This window comes from Mus caroli, chromosome 10 (assembly GCF_900094665.2).
Source record: "Mus caroli chromosome 10, CAROLI_EIJ_v1.1, whole genome shotgun sequence".
Classification (NCBI taxonomy): domain Eukaryota; kingdom Metazoa; phylum Chordata; class Mammalia; order Rodentia; family Muridae; genus Mus; species Mus caroli.
Genome location: NC_034579.1, coordinates 71699482 through 71713145, shown reverse-complemented (window position 1 = coordinate 71713145; position 13664 = coordinate 71699482). Strand labels below are relative to the sequence as shown.

General features: G+C 52.5%; 1 protein-coding gene across 1 annotated transcript in view; it reads right to left on the bottom strand.

Moving 5' to 3' along the window:
* Window positions 1–10228: 10228 nt before the first annotated feature.
* Window positions 10229–13664, bottom strand: part of Ube2g2 (ubiquitin conjugating enzyme E2 G2) — a 23858-nt gene continuing 20422 nt past the window's right edge. The window contains exons 5-6 of the mRNA XM_021174042.2: window positions 12635–12775; window positions 10229–11791 (exon numbers count right to left, since the gene is read on the bottom strand). Coding sequence (XP_021029701.1) covers window positions 11679–11791; window positions 12635–12775 — 254 coding nt within the window. The 3' untranslated portion in view covers window positions 10229–11678. The remainder of the gene's footprint in view (window positions 11792–12634; window positions 12776–13664) is intronic.

The following is a 13664-nucleotide window of genomic DNA, read 5'->3' as shown; positions in this document are numbered from 1 at the left end:
TCTCTGTTGACTATAGCTTGTGTCAAGTCGACACAAAACCAGCTAGTACAATCACAAACTGATGTCTGCACTATTTGAATGAGTGACTTAGTGACCACTACTACAATCCAGGTGAGAGCCCCTGTTGGGCTGAGGGTCAGCAAGACTCAGTGGAACATGGGGACACATGCTCAGGAGCTATCTATAGATAGTATGGGTACCGCAGATCTGAAGGTGTACCAGACTACCAGCATGAGGAATTAAAGGCTCAGCAAAGCCACAGCAGGTGCCCTGGAACAAACCATGAGAAAGATTAAGCCCAAGCAAGGGACATCAAAACAGAGTCCCAAATGTCATTCACACCTAAAGAGGCAGCTGGGGCTGGCAACCAAGGAAGAGACAGCACAACTAATCTATAGTGGAGTCATGGGCCTCTGGATGGGAGCAGGGCTGGTGGGGGACTGGACAGGACCTGAAAATCTCTGTCCCACCAAGAGCCACCCACCTCTCTCAGGTCCAAACACCACCTGCAGGTAGCTGACTGGAACACCGTGGCCTCAGACAAGCCCCCAGGTGACTGCTGTGGTCTGACAGATAGCACCCACACACTATGTTTGCAGCCATAAGGGTTGGCAGAAGAGACAGCTGGTCACAGGGACGAACCATCAGGGCTCTGCTCCCTGTCTGGCTCACAGCTTCCCGTGTGCTGACCACGACTTCGGACACCGAGCACAGCTGGCCGCAGCTGGCTGACAGAGTGACCTCCCATATCATGTGCAGCTGAACCAGACCGTGCGAGCCCATGAGGATGACACTGCCCCCTGATGTGTAGCGCAGGGACCCCGTGGCTCCCCTGAGGGACACTCACCTGGTAGCCAGACATGTGTAGGCTGGCAGATCACAGGTGATTCATGCGGCTAATTTATTTATGACAATCAGGCTAAATTTAGGTTAATTACTTTTTAATCATTGTCTCGAGGGTACATGAAAATACTTGAAGCTAGCCCACGAACATGGAGCTGCTGGGTAAGCGAAACGCTATCTGATCGACCAGCTGCCAACCCTTCTGGGAGAGGCTTGGGGAAGGGCGGCTCAGGGGCTGGAGGTTGTGTGCTTGCTGTAGGGACCGAGCAGGAGAGACTCATCTCTCACAAGCCCGCTGTCCCGTGTTGCTCACTCAGGTTGGGCCCCGTGGTAGCTCCTTCTTAATCTCCCCACATGCTCTGTTCCAGTAATCCTTGAGACCTTAGAGAAATAACAAGTTTAAGAAGACCATTTCTGTTCGGAAAAAGTAAAAGGTAAACAGAGGTCAGGTCACAGACAGTGACAACTGGCCATAAAATTAGTCCTTGAACAGGCCACCCATTAACCCCCCTCCCAATTCAGTACTATTCCACCCTCTACTCCCCTTTTCTGAGAATATTCACACTATTCCTATACTGTATATAAACCCAATGTTTTCTGGACTCAGGGTTCCTTGCCAGCATTCACGCAGTGAGTGTGAGGCAGGCAAACCGAGTTCGAACTTATAAATAAAAGACTCTTTTGCGAGTTGCCGCGGACTTTGCAATTCTTGGGCTCATCTGGGTTTCCTGTGGACCTAAGGCATAACACTTTCTCCCCATAACAGTACAATGAACTTTCCAGAAGGTAAAACTGGAAATCTGGCTGGCAAGATGCCAGCCCCTACCCTTGAAACTCTGTCCTTCCAGAGGTAACTCCTCCCTAGGCCACAAGCCCCCTGCTCCTCTGCAAAGATCCAGACTCCTCTGTGTTATCTAGCCTGGTGTCCCCCACCAGGATACTCTATTCATTTGGCCTACATATTGCTGTCAGGGTACCTGGCTAAGGCAGGTAGACCCTCCTCTGGATGTTCCTGTTGCCAAGTCAGCCCTCCTCTCTTGGGACTTCTCTCTCCCCTTACGTACAACAGTAGACAGTGTTCACAGAAAATCCATGCTCTAAGGGACTGTGGCTCCCGGTGTCCCACAAGCAGTGCACATCCAATAGACATCCTCAGCTTCTGATCAGGCCTGCATGCTCCTTTTCTCCACATCCAGACTGAGTGGTAAGTCTCTATATACAAAGGCTCCAAACCTAGGCATGGCAGCCATAGCAGAGGTCCAGAGAAGAGAACACAGCTATCTGGTCTGGGTACCACAGCTGTCTATGAAGATGAAGACCCAAAGTCAGATGGAGCAGAATCTGTTTGCACATCTCCTTCTTACAGCTCCATCTCGCCATCACAAGGGTGCAGGCAGGAAGAGTGCTTCCCCCCTGACAGGCTGAGGGAGAAACATCAGCTCAGTGGTCCCCAAGAAAGTTCTGCAAGGTCGTATGTGCAGAGGCCAGGGTCTGAATTCTACTCTGTTTTCACATTATAAAACATGGAATATGTTGGTTTCATAAGGGGATCCGTGAAAAACCCAAATGTCGGTCACTCCTGGGTTATAGCAGTCCTGGAAGTCAACATCTGGATACACACAGGCTTGTGTCTGCAGGCAACCAAAGATAGGTGAAGACTGTCACAGCTACAAGAACACAAGAGGACATCACAGAGACTCAGGTTCCCTGCTCAGGGAGCCTCCCACAGCTGGCCTTTAGGCAGGGAAGGTGAGTGGGGCTCTACACTTAGAGTCACAGACCAGAGCCGGGCAGTTGAAGTCCCTGTACAGGGAAGCCTCAGCTGCTCAGAGATAGGGCCCCAGGACTCAGGTTAGGGCTGTTTGCACTCAACCCATTAATGTACATGGTAAGTGGTGGGGAGAAGCTGCCTTGGACACACATGAGGAGCAAACAGACATGAGGTCCCTGGCTGAGCCAGCACGGAGACTCCCACAGGCACCAGCTAAGAATGGCTATGGAAGAGGTGAAGGTGGCCCCTTAGGATGGATCTAGGTGACTCCATCTGAGCAAACCCCAGCTGGGGCCTGAGGATCAGTCAGGATGGAAACCCCAGCTACAGGGCTTGGGAAGCACCAACAGTATTGTGTTAGAATCGAGACTCATGCAGATAGATCACACCAGACCAGCGCAGTTCCACGGGAGAGGCTGACTGTGGGGGAGAAGGGCAAAGGGGGAGACAGGATGAAGAGGAAAAGAGAGCAAAGTTCAGCAGGGGCTGCCTTTTATTCGGGCTGTGACATAATGGAGCACAGGTAAAGGTGGGTGCTGGGATGTATGGCAGTTGCCATGGCAACAGATATGCAGGTCCTTGTCACCTCCGGGTGACTTCATCACTGGATTAGGAAGCTCGCTTCTGATGCTAACAAGTGGCCTTTCTCAACTCCAGCCCATGATTAGCACAGGGATGCCACCTCTGTCATAGTCAAACTGCAGAGAACTGAGGAGCTTCCAGGCAACTACGAGGGTGTTTGTTTGTTTGTTTGTTTGTTTGTTTGTTTGTTGAGACAGGGTTTCTCTGTGTAGCCCTGGCTGTCCTAGAACTCACTTTGTAGACCAGGCTGGCCTCAAACTCAGAAATCTGCCTGCTTCTGCCTCCCAAGTGCTGGGATTAAAGGCGTGTGCCACCATCGCCCGGCTATGAGGGTCTTAAAATCCACACTTACACCCACAGTGACACACCTACTCCAACAAGGCCACACCTCCTAATAGTGCTACTCCCCAAGACAAGCATATTTAAACCATCACAGTCAGGGTCAGAGAAAAGCCTTGACTTTTTAGACTTGACTAAATAGGGAGATGAGCCTTCTTGGGAGTCACTATAGGTCCCTGTAGGAAATCAGAAGTCACTGTGGCCAGGAGTGGAGGGGTCAGGTCTCAGTATAGTTTCCAATGGGTCTCTGGGCCCCTGCCTGAAGAAGACTGGGCAGGCATTCAGACCCCTGAAGAGCAGGACAAGGTAGCAGGGGCCTCATGTCAGAGCAGCATTAGATTTGTGCTTAAAACAATCTGAGGCCATTTTCATGGCTGACGACTTTTGTTGATCCTCTTCATAATTCTCTAGGGACAGCAGGCTGGCACACTAAGGTTCTCCAGAGGTAGCCAGGTTTTCCTCAGCATCAACCGCCAGCAGAAAGAGCAAGAGTTTCAGAGAAGAGGAAATGAAACCCAGGGCAACTGGGCCCTCTGCAGGGACTGGCGAGCATCCACACCAGGTTCTCTGAGCCAGGCGTAGAGCAGTGGAAGTCATTCTGCAGGCCCAGTGCCAGATATACACTGCTGTGGAGCCAGGCCTGCTCATGCGTCCGTGTGCTAGTGTGTGCCGGTGTGTGCCAGTGTGTGCCAGTGTGTACCGGTTGTATACAGCTGTGTGCCAGTGTATTTATACATGTGGGTATGAAGTGTGCGAACATGTGGTTATCTGTGTATGTATTGTGGTCTACATGAGGGCTTGGGGTGTCTATCACGTTACAGACAATGAATGTGAACATGTGGAATACACGTGCTACACGGGAAGGTGTGACCACACGTACATGAGCGTGCATGTGTGTTTGGGCTGCTGTGTGGGCATGCAATAATATTAAGTATTCTAATGTGTGGAATGAGTCTGTCTTGGGGTTTCATTGTTGTGAAGGGACACCATGACCAAGGCAATGTTTATAAGGACATTTAATTGGGGCTGGCTTACAGGTTCTGAGGTTCAGTCCATGATCATCAAAGGTGGGAAGCATGGCAGCATCCAAGCAGACACGGTGCTGGAGAAAAAGTGAAGAGTTCTACATCTTAATCCAAAGGTAGCCAGGAGTAGACGGTATCCTGTAGGCAGCTAGGAGGCTCTGATTCCACACTGGGCAGAGATTAGGCATAGGAGACCTCAAAGCCTGCACATAGTGACACACTTCCTCTAACAAGGCCACACCTCCTAATAGTGCCACTCCCTGTGGGCTAAGCATTAAAACATGCAAGTCTATGGGAGCCAAACTTATTTTTTTAATTTATTTTTTTTTAACTTATTCACTTTACATCCCACTCACTGCCCACTCACAGTCACCCTCTCTCATACTCCTTCCCCTATCCCCATCCCCTTCTCTTCTGAGAGGGTGGGCCCCTCTGGGTATCTTCCTTCCCCCCGACCCTGACACTTCAAGTCTCTGCGAGGCTAGGTGCTTCCTCTCCCACTGAGGCCACACAAGGTGGTCCAGCTAGAAGAATGTATCCCACAGACAGGCCACAGCTTTTGGAATAGCCTCCCTTCCAGTTGTTCGGGACCCATGTGACGGTCAAGCTGCACATATGTGCAGGGAGGCCTAGGGCCAGCCTGTGTATGTTGTTTGGTTGGTGGTTCAGACTCACCCAAGCAAGGAAGCTTGACTCTCACTTAGAAGGGGGAATAAAATTGTCCTAAGAGGCAGATGGAGGAAGAGAACAGTGAGGGAGAGGGGATCAGAAGGGGAACGGGGGATTCAGGATCAGGTGTAGGAAAGGACAGGAGAGATGGCTAGATGACCAGGAAAAAATGAATGGAAATCTGCAGTTGAGGGAGACCAACCTATTTAATCCTCCAGAGTGACCATTGCAAGTGTGAAAATCCAGCTAGCATGGAAAGGGATGGGGGGTGGGGGAGAGCCACATCATAGGAGTTCCCAGACCCCTCAAGGCCTCATTGTCCCCAAAGCACCTGAGACTCAGGTAACTCCCACCTCTGGCTGTCACTGAAGCAATAGAACAGGCGACCCTGGGCTAGCACAGATGAGGCCTGCTTGGTGACTTGGCTGCACCTGGCCCCTGCCCAGAAATCAGCAGGACCCACCTTTCCCTGTGGCAACAGACACCACCCAGCATGGGGCAGGGCAGTCTTGGGATGAGGTTAGTTGAGATTCATACAGAATTGGGGACTGGATTGGGGGACGGGGCGGGACGGGGGAGGGGTGCGGCTCTGGAGGGGGCAGGAACGTTAAGAAAAGAACAGGCCAAGCTGACTTTAGACTCCTGACTTGACTGGAATTCCAGTCTCCTCCTTAACCAGACCTCACCAGTCACCTTCAGTTGTCAAGCACTGCTGTTTTAGGTGCAGAAGATCTTAGCAAAAGCCCACTTACACAGACTGTCACAGAGGGGCCACACAGTGGGCAGGGGTCGGGGAAGAACAACTACAGCTGCAAAGGCAGAGCCTCGAAATCCCAGTCTATAGGCACTGGGGGCCTAGATCCAAGACCCAGAGAGGACAGGCACCCCACCAGGCCCTGGGGGCATCCCTTGTGGGAAGAAGGGGCCACATGTTCCCACAGTGGGCTCTGCATGTGCCAAGCGGAACAGGGTAAAATGAGGCTACCCCTGTGAGAGCACCAGCAGGTTCTGGCCAACCATCTGCCTGCCATCTCCCCTTGGGGGCCAGACTGAGGGTGAGGATGACCCCGCTGCTTCTCTGGTTCCACCTCCACAGCAGTCAAGAAATGCAGTTGGGTAACGCCAGGCCTATAAAGAAGACGCAGGAGACAGAGCAAGCTGCACGAAACAGGCTTTCCTGGGACATTCTACAGCATCCCTACAGCTCCAGTATACATACGCAGAGCTCGCTCACACATGCTCTCGCACACCATACTTGGGTATTCAGAGGACCCACGCTGATGCTCCGTGAGGAGAGGTAGCCTGGAGCAGGAAGAGCCAGTGGGGCATCCGGGATCGTGCGGCAGCCGTATTTCTGCCAGCTGTTCTAGCAGCTGGGAACCAGTCCAAGAGGGAGAAGCCATGAGAACCCCGAGTCGGCTCTGTCAGAGCCGCAGCTTTTCATGTGGTTCCAACTCGCTAGGGCGATCCAGGATTTCAAAGGTGCCCTACCAAAGGATGGTCCTGCATGTCTCTGCCTCCACCTGAGCCAGCTCGTGTCAGGTCCTCTGCCAGAAAGCTAAAGGCACAGGCACACGCACAACTTGAAAGGAGCTACCACGACCCAGCTTCTCCACCAGCCCTGAGCAAGACAGGAGTCCTGGAGCCGCAGAGAATGCTGTTCTACACCTAAGCAAAGCTGGGCTGTGCCCATTGTGAGTTGTCCAGGTCATTCCAGGATAGAAGCTCCATGGGCCCCACCCCTGAGACCATGGGAGGAACCTTGCTGTTGACTGTTTCCAACAAGCTTCAGGTGGCCTGGGGATGGAATGCCATGACATCCTCTTACAACCCAGGAAATGTCCCCAGTCCCACTGCCACTCGGTGTTTGGAGAATAAGACAGTGGCAGACTCAGGCCCAGAATGGGCCCAGAAGGTCCTGAGCCAGGAGATGGTTCTTGATCAGAGGAGACGGCAGACAAAGCAGGAACAGCTTTTTCTTTAGAAAAAGCCAGCTGCTAGTCCCTTCCCAGATGACCAAGCAGTGAATGGCCCCGAGTACTGGATGGCACAACCTTCAAAAACCCAGAGAGGCTACTGAGCTAGCCTCAGCCATCCACTAGAGCTAGAGAACCAGGCCAAGTACCAGAGGCTACCCCAACCATCTAAAACTGGACCAGCAGAGCGGCATGGGACAGCCACTGAAAAGCAGGGGACCCCCAACAAGAGGCCACCCCTTGGCGTGTGCCCATCAGAGACAGATCACAAGGTGTTTTTCTCTTCCCTGAAGCCCTCGTGACTATAAGCAGATTCCATGTGTTCTCCCACCTGAGCAAGTGGTTGTGGGACTGTCTGAAAGTTGCCAAATCTGTGGCATCCCACCACAGGACACAGGCCCCAAACCATTGTCCTTACTTAGCACCTCAGTGGGGTCTCCAGCTTCGGGCATGCCCCATCTATAACCTGCCTTGCCTGGACCCAGGGCAAACAGCAGCAGAAGCTAGGGACACCCAATACCACGTCTGTACCAGTCTTCGCTTGGAGTGTGCCAGCTTAACAGGCATGCCAGCAGTCAGACACAGCTGGCCCATCACCCCACCTGTCTGGTTGCTGCCATTATCCCTCCTGCCCTCTAACAAGGATGCTCCCTTCCAAGCACCCTGGCCCTCAGGTGGTGATGATGGCTTCTCTACCTCCTACTGTCATGGAGCCCTGGGGAGGGAAGGAGGGAACTACACAGACTGTAGCCTGAGCAGAGATGAGGACTGTGCCCTCGCCATTCTGGACACCCCTTCTCCAGCCAGACCTATCAACCATTGCTTGGTCTCTATCGGGTTGCTGCACAAAGCTCCCGGCTAGAGGCATTCACTTTTGTGAGCTATGGAAGGATAGGGGTGGGTGCCCACAGCAGACCCGCAGGGCCCTCCTGTTCCAGGACAAAGGATGCCACGGCAGGCTTGAATCTGTGACCCACCTGCCACACCCATCCACGAAGGTCACATGACACTGGGAAGTCACATAACTGGTTCTTTACCCTTGTGGTCCTCATTTCCCTGGGAATGATCAACAACCACTACCACCCACAAGCTGCTATCCCTACAATTCACAGGCGGGAATCCTGATGGTCCACAACAGAAGGCATCATGACCACCCAGATGAAAAAACAGGAACGAGGGGGAACAGGTGAGCAGGCCCCTTTCTACCCAGTGACAGAGCTAGCTGGGAAGACAGGGCCTGGCAGGAAGAGAAAGGTCCCAGAATCAAGCATCAGACTCTCTAGAGTGCCTTTCCCCAAGCTGCTAGAAGGGAGCTAGCAGCCTTGGACTCCCAGAAACAGAAGGGAGGTAGCAGAAGCTAGATAGTGGCCTCTATCACAGACACATAGGATGCCAGCCTTTGCCTAGAGCAGCTGGTGACAGAAGGTACTGAGGCTGGGGTCCAGAGCCTAGTAGGAGCAGTGGGGGCTGCACTGTGTGGGGGAACAAGGGAAGATCATGCAATGTGGATAGAATAACACAGAAGCAGCCTCTCAGGGTAGGAGCTGGGCTGGGTAACAGCAGCCCTAAGTAGGATCATCCCTGGGTAGCAGTGTTAAGTGTCAAGCACATGGGAAATGAGCAAAGAAGTAGGACATGGCCTTTGAAGGGGGACACACTTCCTTGGTGTTCAATATAGAGCCAGGGGCTGTGGCTTCTGTCAAATGGGGTGAACATGCAGGGTTTCCTTCCTCTTAACATATGCCGGCCCCTCCTGACACCACCGGATAGCAGGCATAAGACAACAGTGGCGGCAAAGGTCTGGGTGGACGGCTGCCTAGGTTCCTGCCTCTGTAAGGAGGCCCACACTGTGTGAACCCTCCCCAGTGTGGATCACGGTCCACAGGTACCTGTGGCTCTACACCACTCAGCCAGAACCAAACCTAATACCACAGCATCAGACAGGGGCTGCCACCCTGCTACCACGAAGGGCTGATCTTCTAAGGAGTAGTCCAGGCCACCAGACTGCTTCATACCAACCATGCGAATTCATGTTACCCCCGTCCCCCTACCCCATTGTCCCTACAGGACAGGGTTTCCAGAACAGTACTGTCTCAGCCCTTCTAGGCAGCCTTCAAGGCCTCTGATTCGAGGGTGTGAGTATCCATAGGCCAGCCATGCAGTGCGTGTGAGTGGACTGTTACTTGCGACACGTTCTAATAAGCGCTCACCCCTCCACAGACATCAATCGGAATAATGCATGGTTACTGGTAGTGCCTTTGCCTGAGAATTGAGTAGAAATAACTGAATTCACTGGCAGTTGTGGGGGTGTAGCGGTGGGTAAGGGACTAGGGACACCCCAACCACCTGGGTGAGGAATGGCAGTGGCAGCTGGGACTGAACCTGGGCTCCACCAGAGGTTGGGAGCTGCCCCAGTTAGAAAGGGTACAAGCCTCTACCCACAACAGCACCTCAACAGGAACCTCAACAGCAGGGTCTCCTGGAGAACCAGGGTTCATCAAAGACCTTGATCTTAAGGCAGGTTCAACAGTGCCTGCAGCTTTGAGGCAGTGTTTCAGGAATAAGCTCTGATGCTGTGTGGTGACACACGCCTTTGACACCAGTATTCAGGAGGCAGAGGCAGGCAGATCTAGTTCAAATCCAGCCTGGTCTACACAGTGAGTCCCAGGCCAGTCCGGGCTACAGTGAGAGCCTGTGGTGATGATATGAGGAGAATAAGCTCTGTGATCCTGAAGCAAAGCATCATCAGATGCCTGCTGCTGACCACCTTGGACCACCCTGCTCACAAGTCACAAAACCGTTCCACACAGGAGGCTGTTAGCAAACACACAAATGCCTCACATCCAAGGCAGACTTCTGAATCCTGCCACTGGCCCGAGGGAAGGACTTCCAGTCTTGGAGGGAGCACAGAAACCGGGAAAGAACATAGGAGCAAGAGAGCACTGGCCACCTCCAACCAGCCCCGGAAGGCAACCTCGGCTCACTCCGGGTTCCCTAAGATTCCAAGCGAGCACCACACAACACTGTGAGGACAGGTACACAATTTTATTTAACAGCAATTAAAGTCCATCTCAGGAGAGGGACAACAGAGAATTTTTTTTCATTTAATAAATACAAATGAATAAAAATACTTTGTTTTGCAAAGAGACTGCCTCTCTTCCTCCCACACTTGCCAGGGAGGCCTGAGGACAGCGACATGCCCTGTGACCACTCTGTGCGTGGACATCACCCCACACAGACCACTTCCTTACAGAGAGGCCTTCATCTCAGTGGCCTGCAATACTATTTTGGTACAACCCCCTTCCTGCACCTCCCAACACCAGACTCTGTTGCATTTCAAATAGACTGGGCTCTCCTGAGAGAAGGAAAGCACAAGGTCCCCACAGGTGCCCCCTGGAGCCCCAGGGCTGGGAACTATGAACACCATGAAACATGCACAGTGCTGGCCACTGACATGTGGGCATGGGACAGAAGCAGACAATGCGCAGTGACATCTGCCACACACCCCCTGATAAGCTGTATCTTAAAAATAGAAACTCGTGTTTAAATGTAACCTGTTTAGAAAAGGCCAAGCGTCCACCGCACTCCACATCTGTTATTGCTTGTGGGGTCGGCTCGGGCCCTGTGGCTCAGCAGGTCCTGCTGTCAGACCCCCTCCACCCTGGCCTGCACCACAGCAGCTCCCCAGCCCATCCAGTTCAGAAGGAGCTCCTCGGCTGAGCACCCAGTGGCAGATTCCCTCCAACCCTGACAGCGAACAACAATCTAATCCAAGAGCTAACCCTGGTGCAGTGTGTATGCAGGGCCCCCAGGAGACCCACACTAAAGCTCTGGCAGTCCTGCCTGTCAGTCGAGTGTGCACCACTAACTCAGACATGGATGCAACCAGAAAAAGCAGCAGTCTTGCTGACCCATGTCCCCTCTTCTCATGAACCCATTTACAAAGCATCCCCTGGAAGGGGCTACGGTGACATCTGTGACTCATATAGCAAGCTTCTGTCACCATGACAAAGGCAACCTAGGCTTCTAAGTGCAAAGTGTCAAAAGAAGCTCAGAATGCTCCCTGGGACACCTGGGAACTGAGAGGCAGGGACAACAGGCCTGCACTGCTTTTCCAAGGCCTCATGTCCTCAGAGGGAGCAGCATTAGTATCCAATCCCTGGCAGACAACAGGACAGGCCCTCAGCACTGCAGGAAGGAGCAGAGGTGAGGACCCCATGGCTGAGAGAGGTAGTGAGGACAGCCTGGGCCCTCCCTGAGGTGCGCGCAGGACACGGCAGGAGGAGTCTTTAGCAGCGCAGCAGCTGTCATTATCCCAGTCATGATCTAGGGAGCTGCCTGGCTTGGGTGGAAAGGAAGAAACAACAGGGGCTGTGGCTCTGCAGCTGCCTGTGTTGATGTTGGCATGGCAGCACTGTCGCCACATGTTCTTGAGCACAGTGCTGGACTGCTCAGTGTGCACAGGGGGTAGCCTCAGAGCCCCAGAGACTTCTGTACAATCTGCTTGGCGATCTTGTAGAACTGCTCCCGGTCATCCCGCCACATCTTGGAAGCATCTACGTTTGCTCCACTCTCATCGTTGGGCTCTGAGAACAAAGGAGCTGTGAGTATCAGGGTGAGCAGCCTGGCCCATTTCATCTCAAGACACCACAGATCTCTCAAGGGTCATTATGGGTAGGAAAGTGGACTTCTGCCTGAGGAAGGGAGGCTGGGGCAGCCCCTCCCCACCAGCAACCTGGGGCAGCCCCTTAGGGGACAGGAACCCCTTTCCCCCGACACACCCCAAACTTCTCTTGTCTGAACCCTGCTCTTTGCGTGCCTCCCCAGACACTGCAGCCATGCAAGTCCTCACACATCAGCGGAGGGCTCTGAGGCCTGTATCCTTCAGCCCCTCTACACTCACCCAGGAGTGTCCAAGTGTCCGAACACCAGACTGAGCATCAATGCTTTGCTCCTATCCCAATGCCAGCACCCACCAGCTCCATACCAAGGCACTACTGAGGAGTGGCACCCAATGCAGCCCCCAGACTGCCCACGAGGCTCAGTACCAGGGTTCCTGCCCCTGGTCAGTTGATCCTCAGCCTCAAATGCTTCCTTCTCCCTTGTCAATCTTAGTGTCCCAAGGTAGCCAAGAACAGTGCTTCTGCAGGTCAGGTTTATCACACTGGCCAATTACTATAATTAGGTTTATAAGCTCTTGAAGGCACCTCACACTGGATTATCTGTTGCACTGAGCATTATACCCCTGCACTGTGACACACAGTGGGGCCCAATAAATCAAAATGTCAAAGATGAGAGACTAGCCAAGGTAGCCAACAACCTAAGGATATATTGGCATGTCTTACATAGTCTATAAGCCTGGACATCTGCTCACACTCGGGAAAGTACAGACCTGGTACAACAACAGGAAACAGAAGACCCAGGCTCACCTGCCAGCATGCTCACGACAGAAAGCAGGATCTTCTCCACACTCTGCACTGGGCTCCACCGCTCGGCACTGCTCTCATAACCCATGGGATCATCACCTGGAGCATGCAGGATGGAGATGCAGACTCTGCCATCAGGATAGACTGCAAAGATCAGAGACAGTGTCACTGTGTGGGGAAGCTCCAGAGAGAGGCCCAACTGTCCGCACAGCTGAGACAGGAGTTTCCTGTTGGCACAGATCCCAGAGATGCCTGCCAGCCACAGGCCAACCTGTCATGGACTGATCAGGTCCTATGGTCACTGACAAGGGGGCTTGGGACGAGGTCTGTCTAACACAGACCAGTCACAACTAGATTCTACTTATTACATATTTCTCTGAGCATTATCACTAAAAGGAGGAAGTGAAAAATGTATGGACAAATATTCCAAACTCAAAAGATCCCTCACAGGGCCCTGCAGAGCAGGTGTTTAGACATCCCTAACTCAGGTGGCAGAGCCACCCCCACCACCAAAGTCCATGTCCGTGTAGCTAGAGCAGAAGCAAGACAACTGAACTCCTTAGGTGCGGAGAAAGGGGGCATGTGCACCAGACCCACCCAGCTCAAAATTATTTTTACAAAATACAAAGACATCCATTTGGGCTGGAGAGGCAGTTTGGCCAGAGTTCAATTCCCAGCACCCACAAGATGGCTCAGAATCATCCTTAACTCCAACTCCAGGGGATCTGACTCAGTCTTCTGGCCTCTGTCTGTTATACAAAGACACACTTGCAGGCAAAACACCCATACACTTAAAATAAAATGGATATATTAAAAAAAAACAAAAACAAAAAACCTGGTGTCAAATAAGTAAATGTTTTATTTTTACAAAATAGAATATCCTACTTGAATTTCAGCTCCATAGGCAAAAAGATCAGGATTATCAGTGGCAAGGAAAAACATTTATAATGGGCGATGGTGGTGCACACCTTTAATCCCAGCACTTGGGAGGCAGAGGCAGGAGGATTTCTGAGTTCGAGGCTAGCCTGGTCTA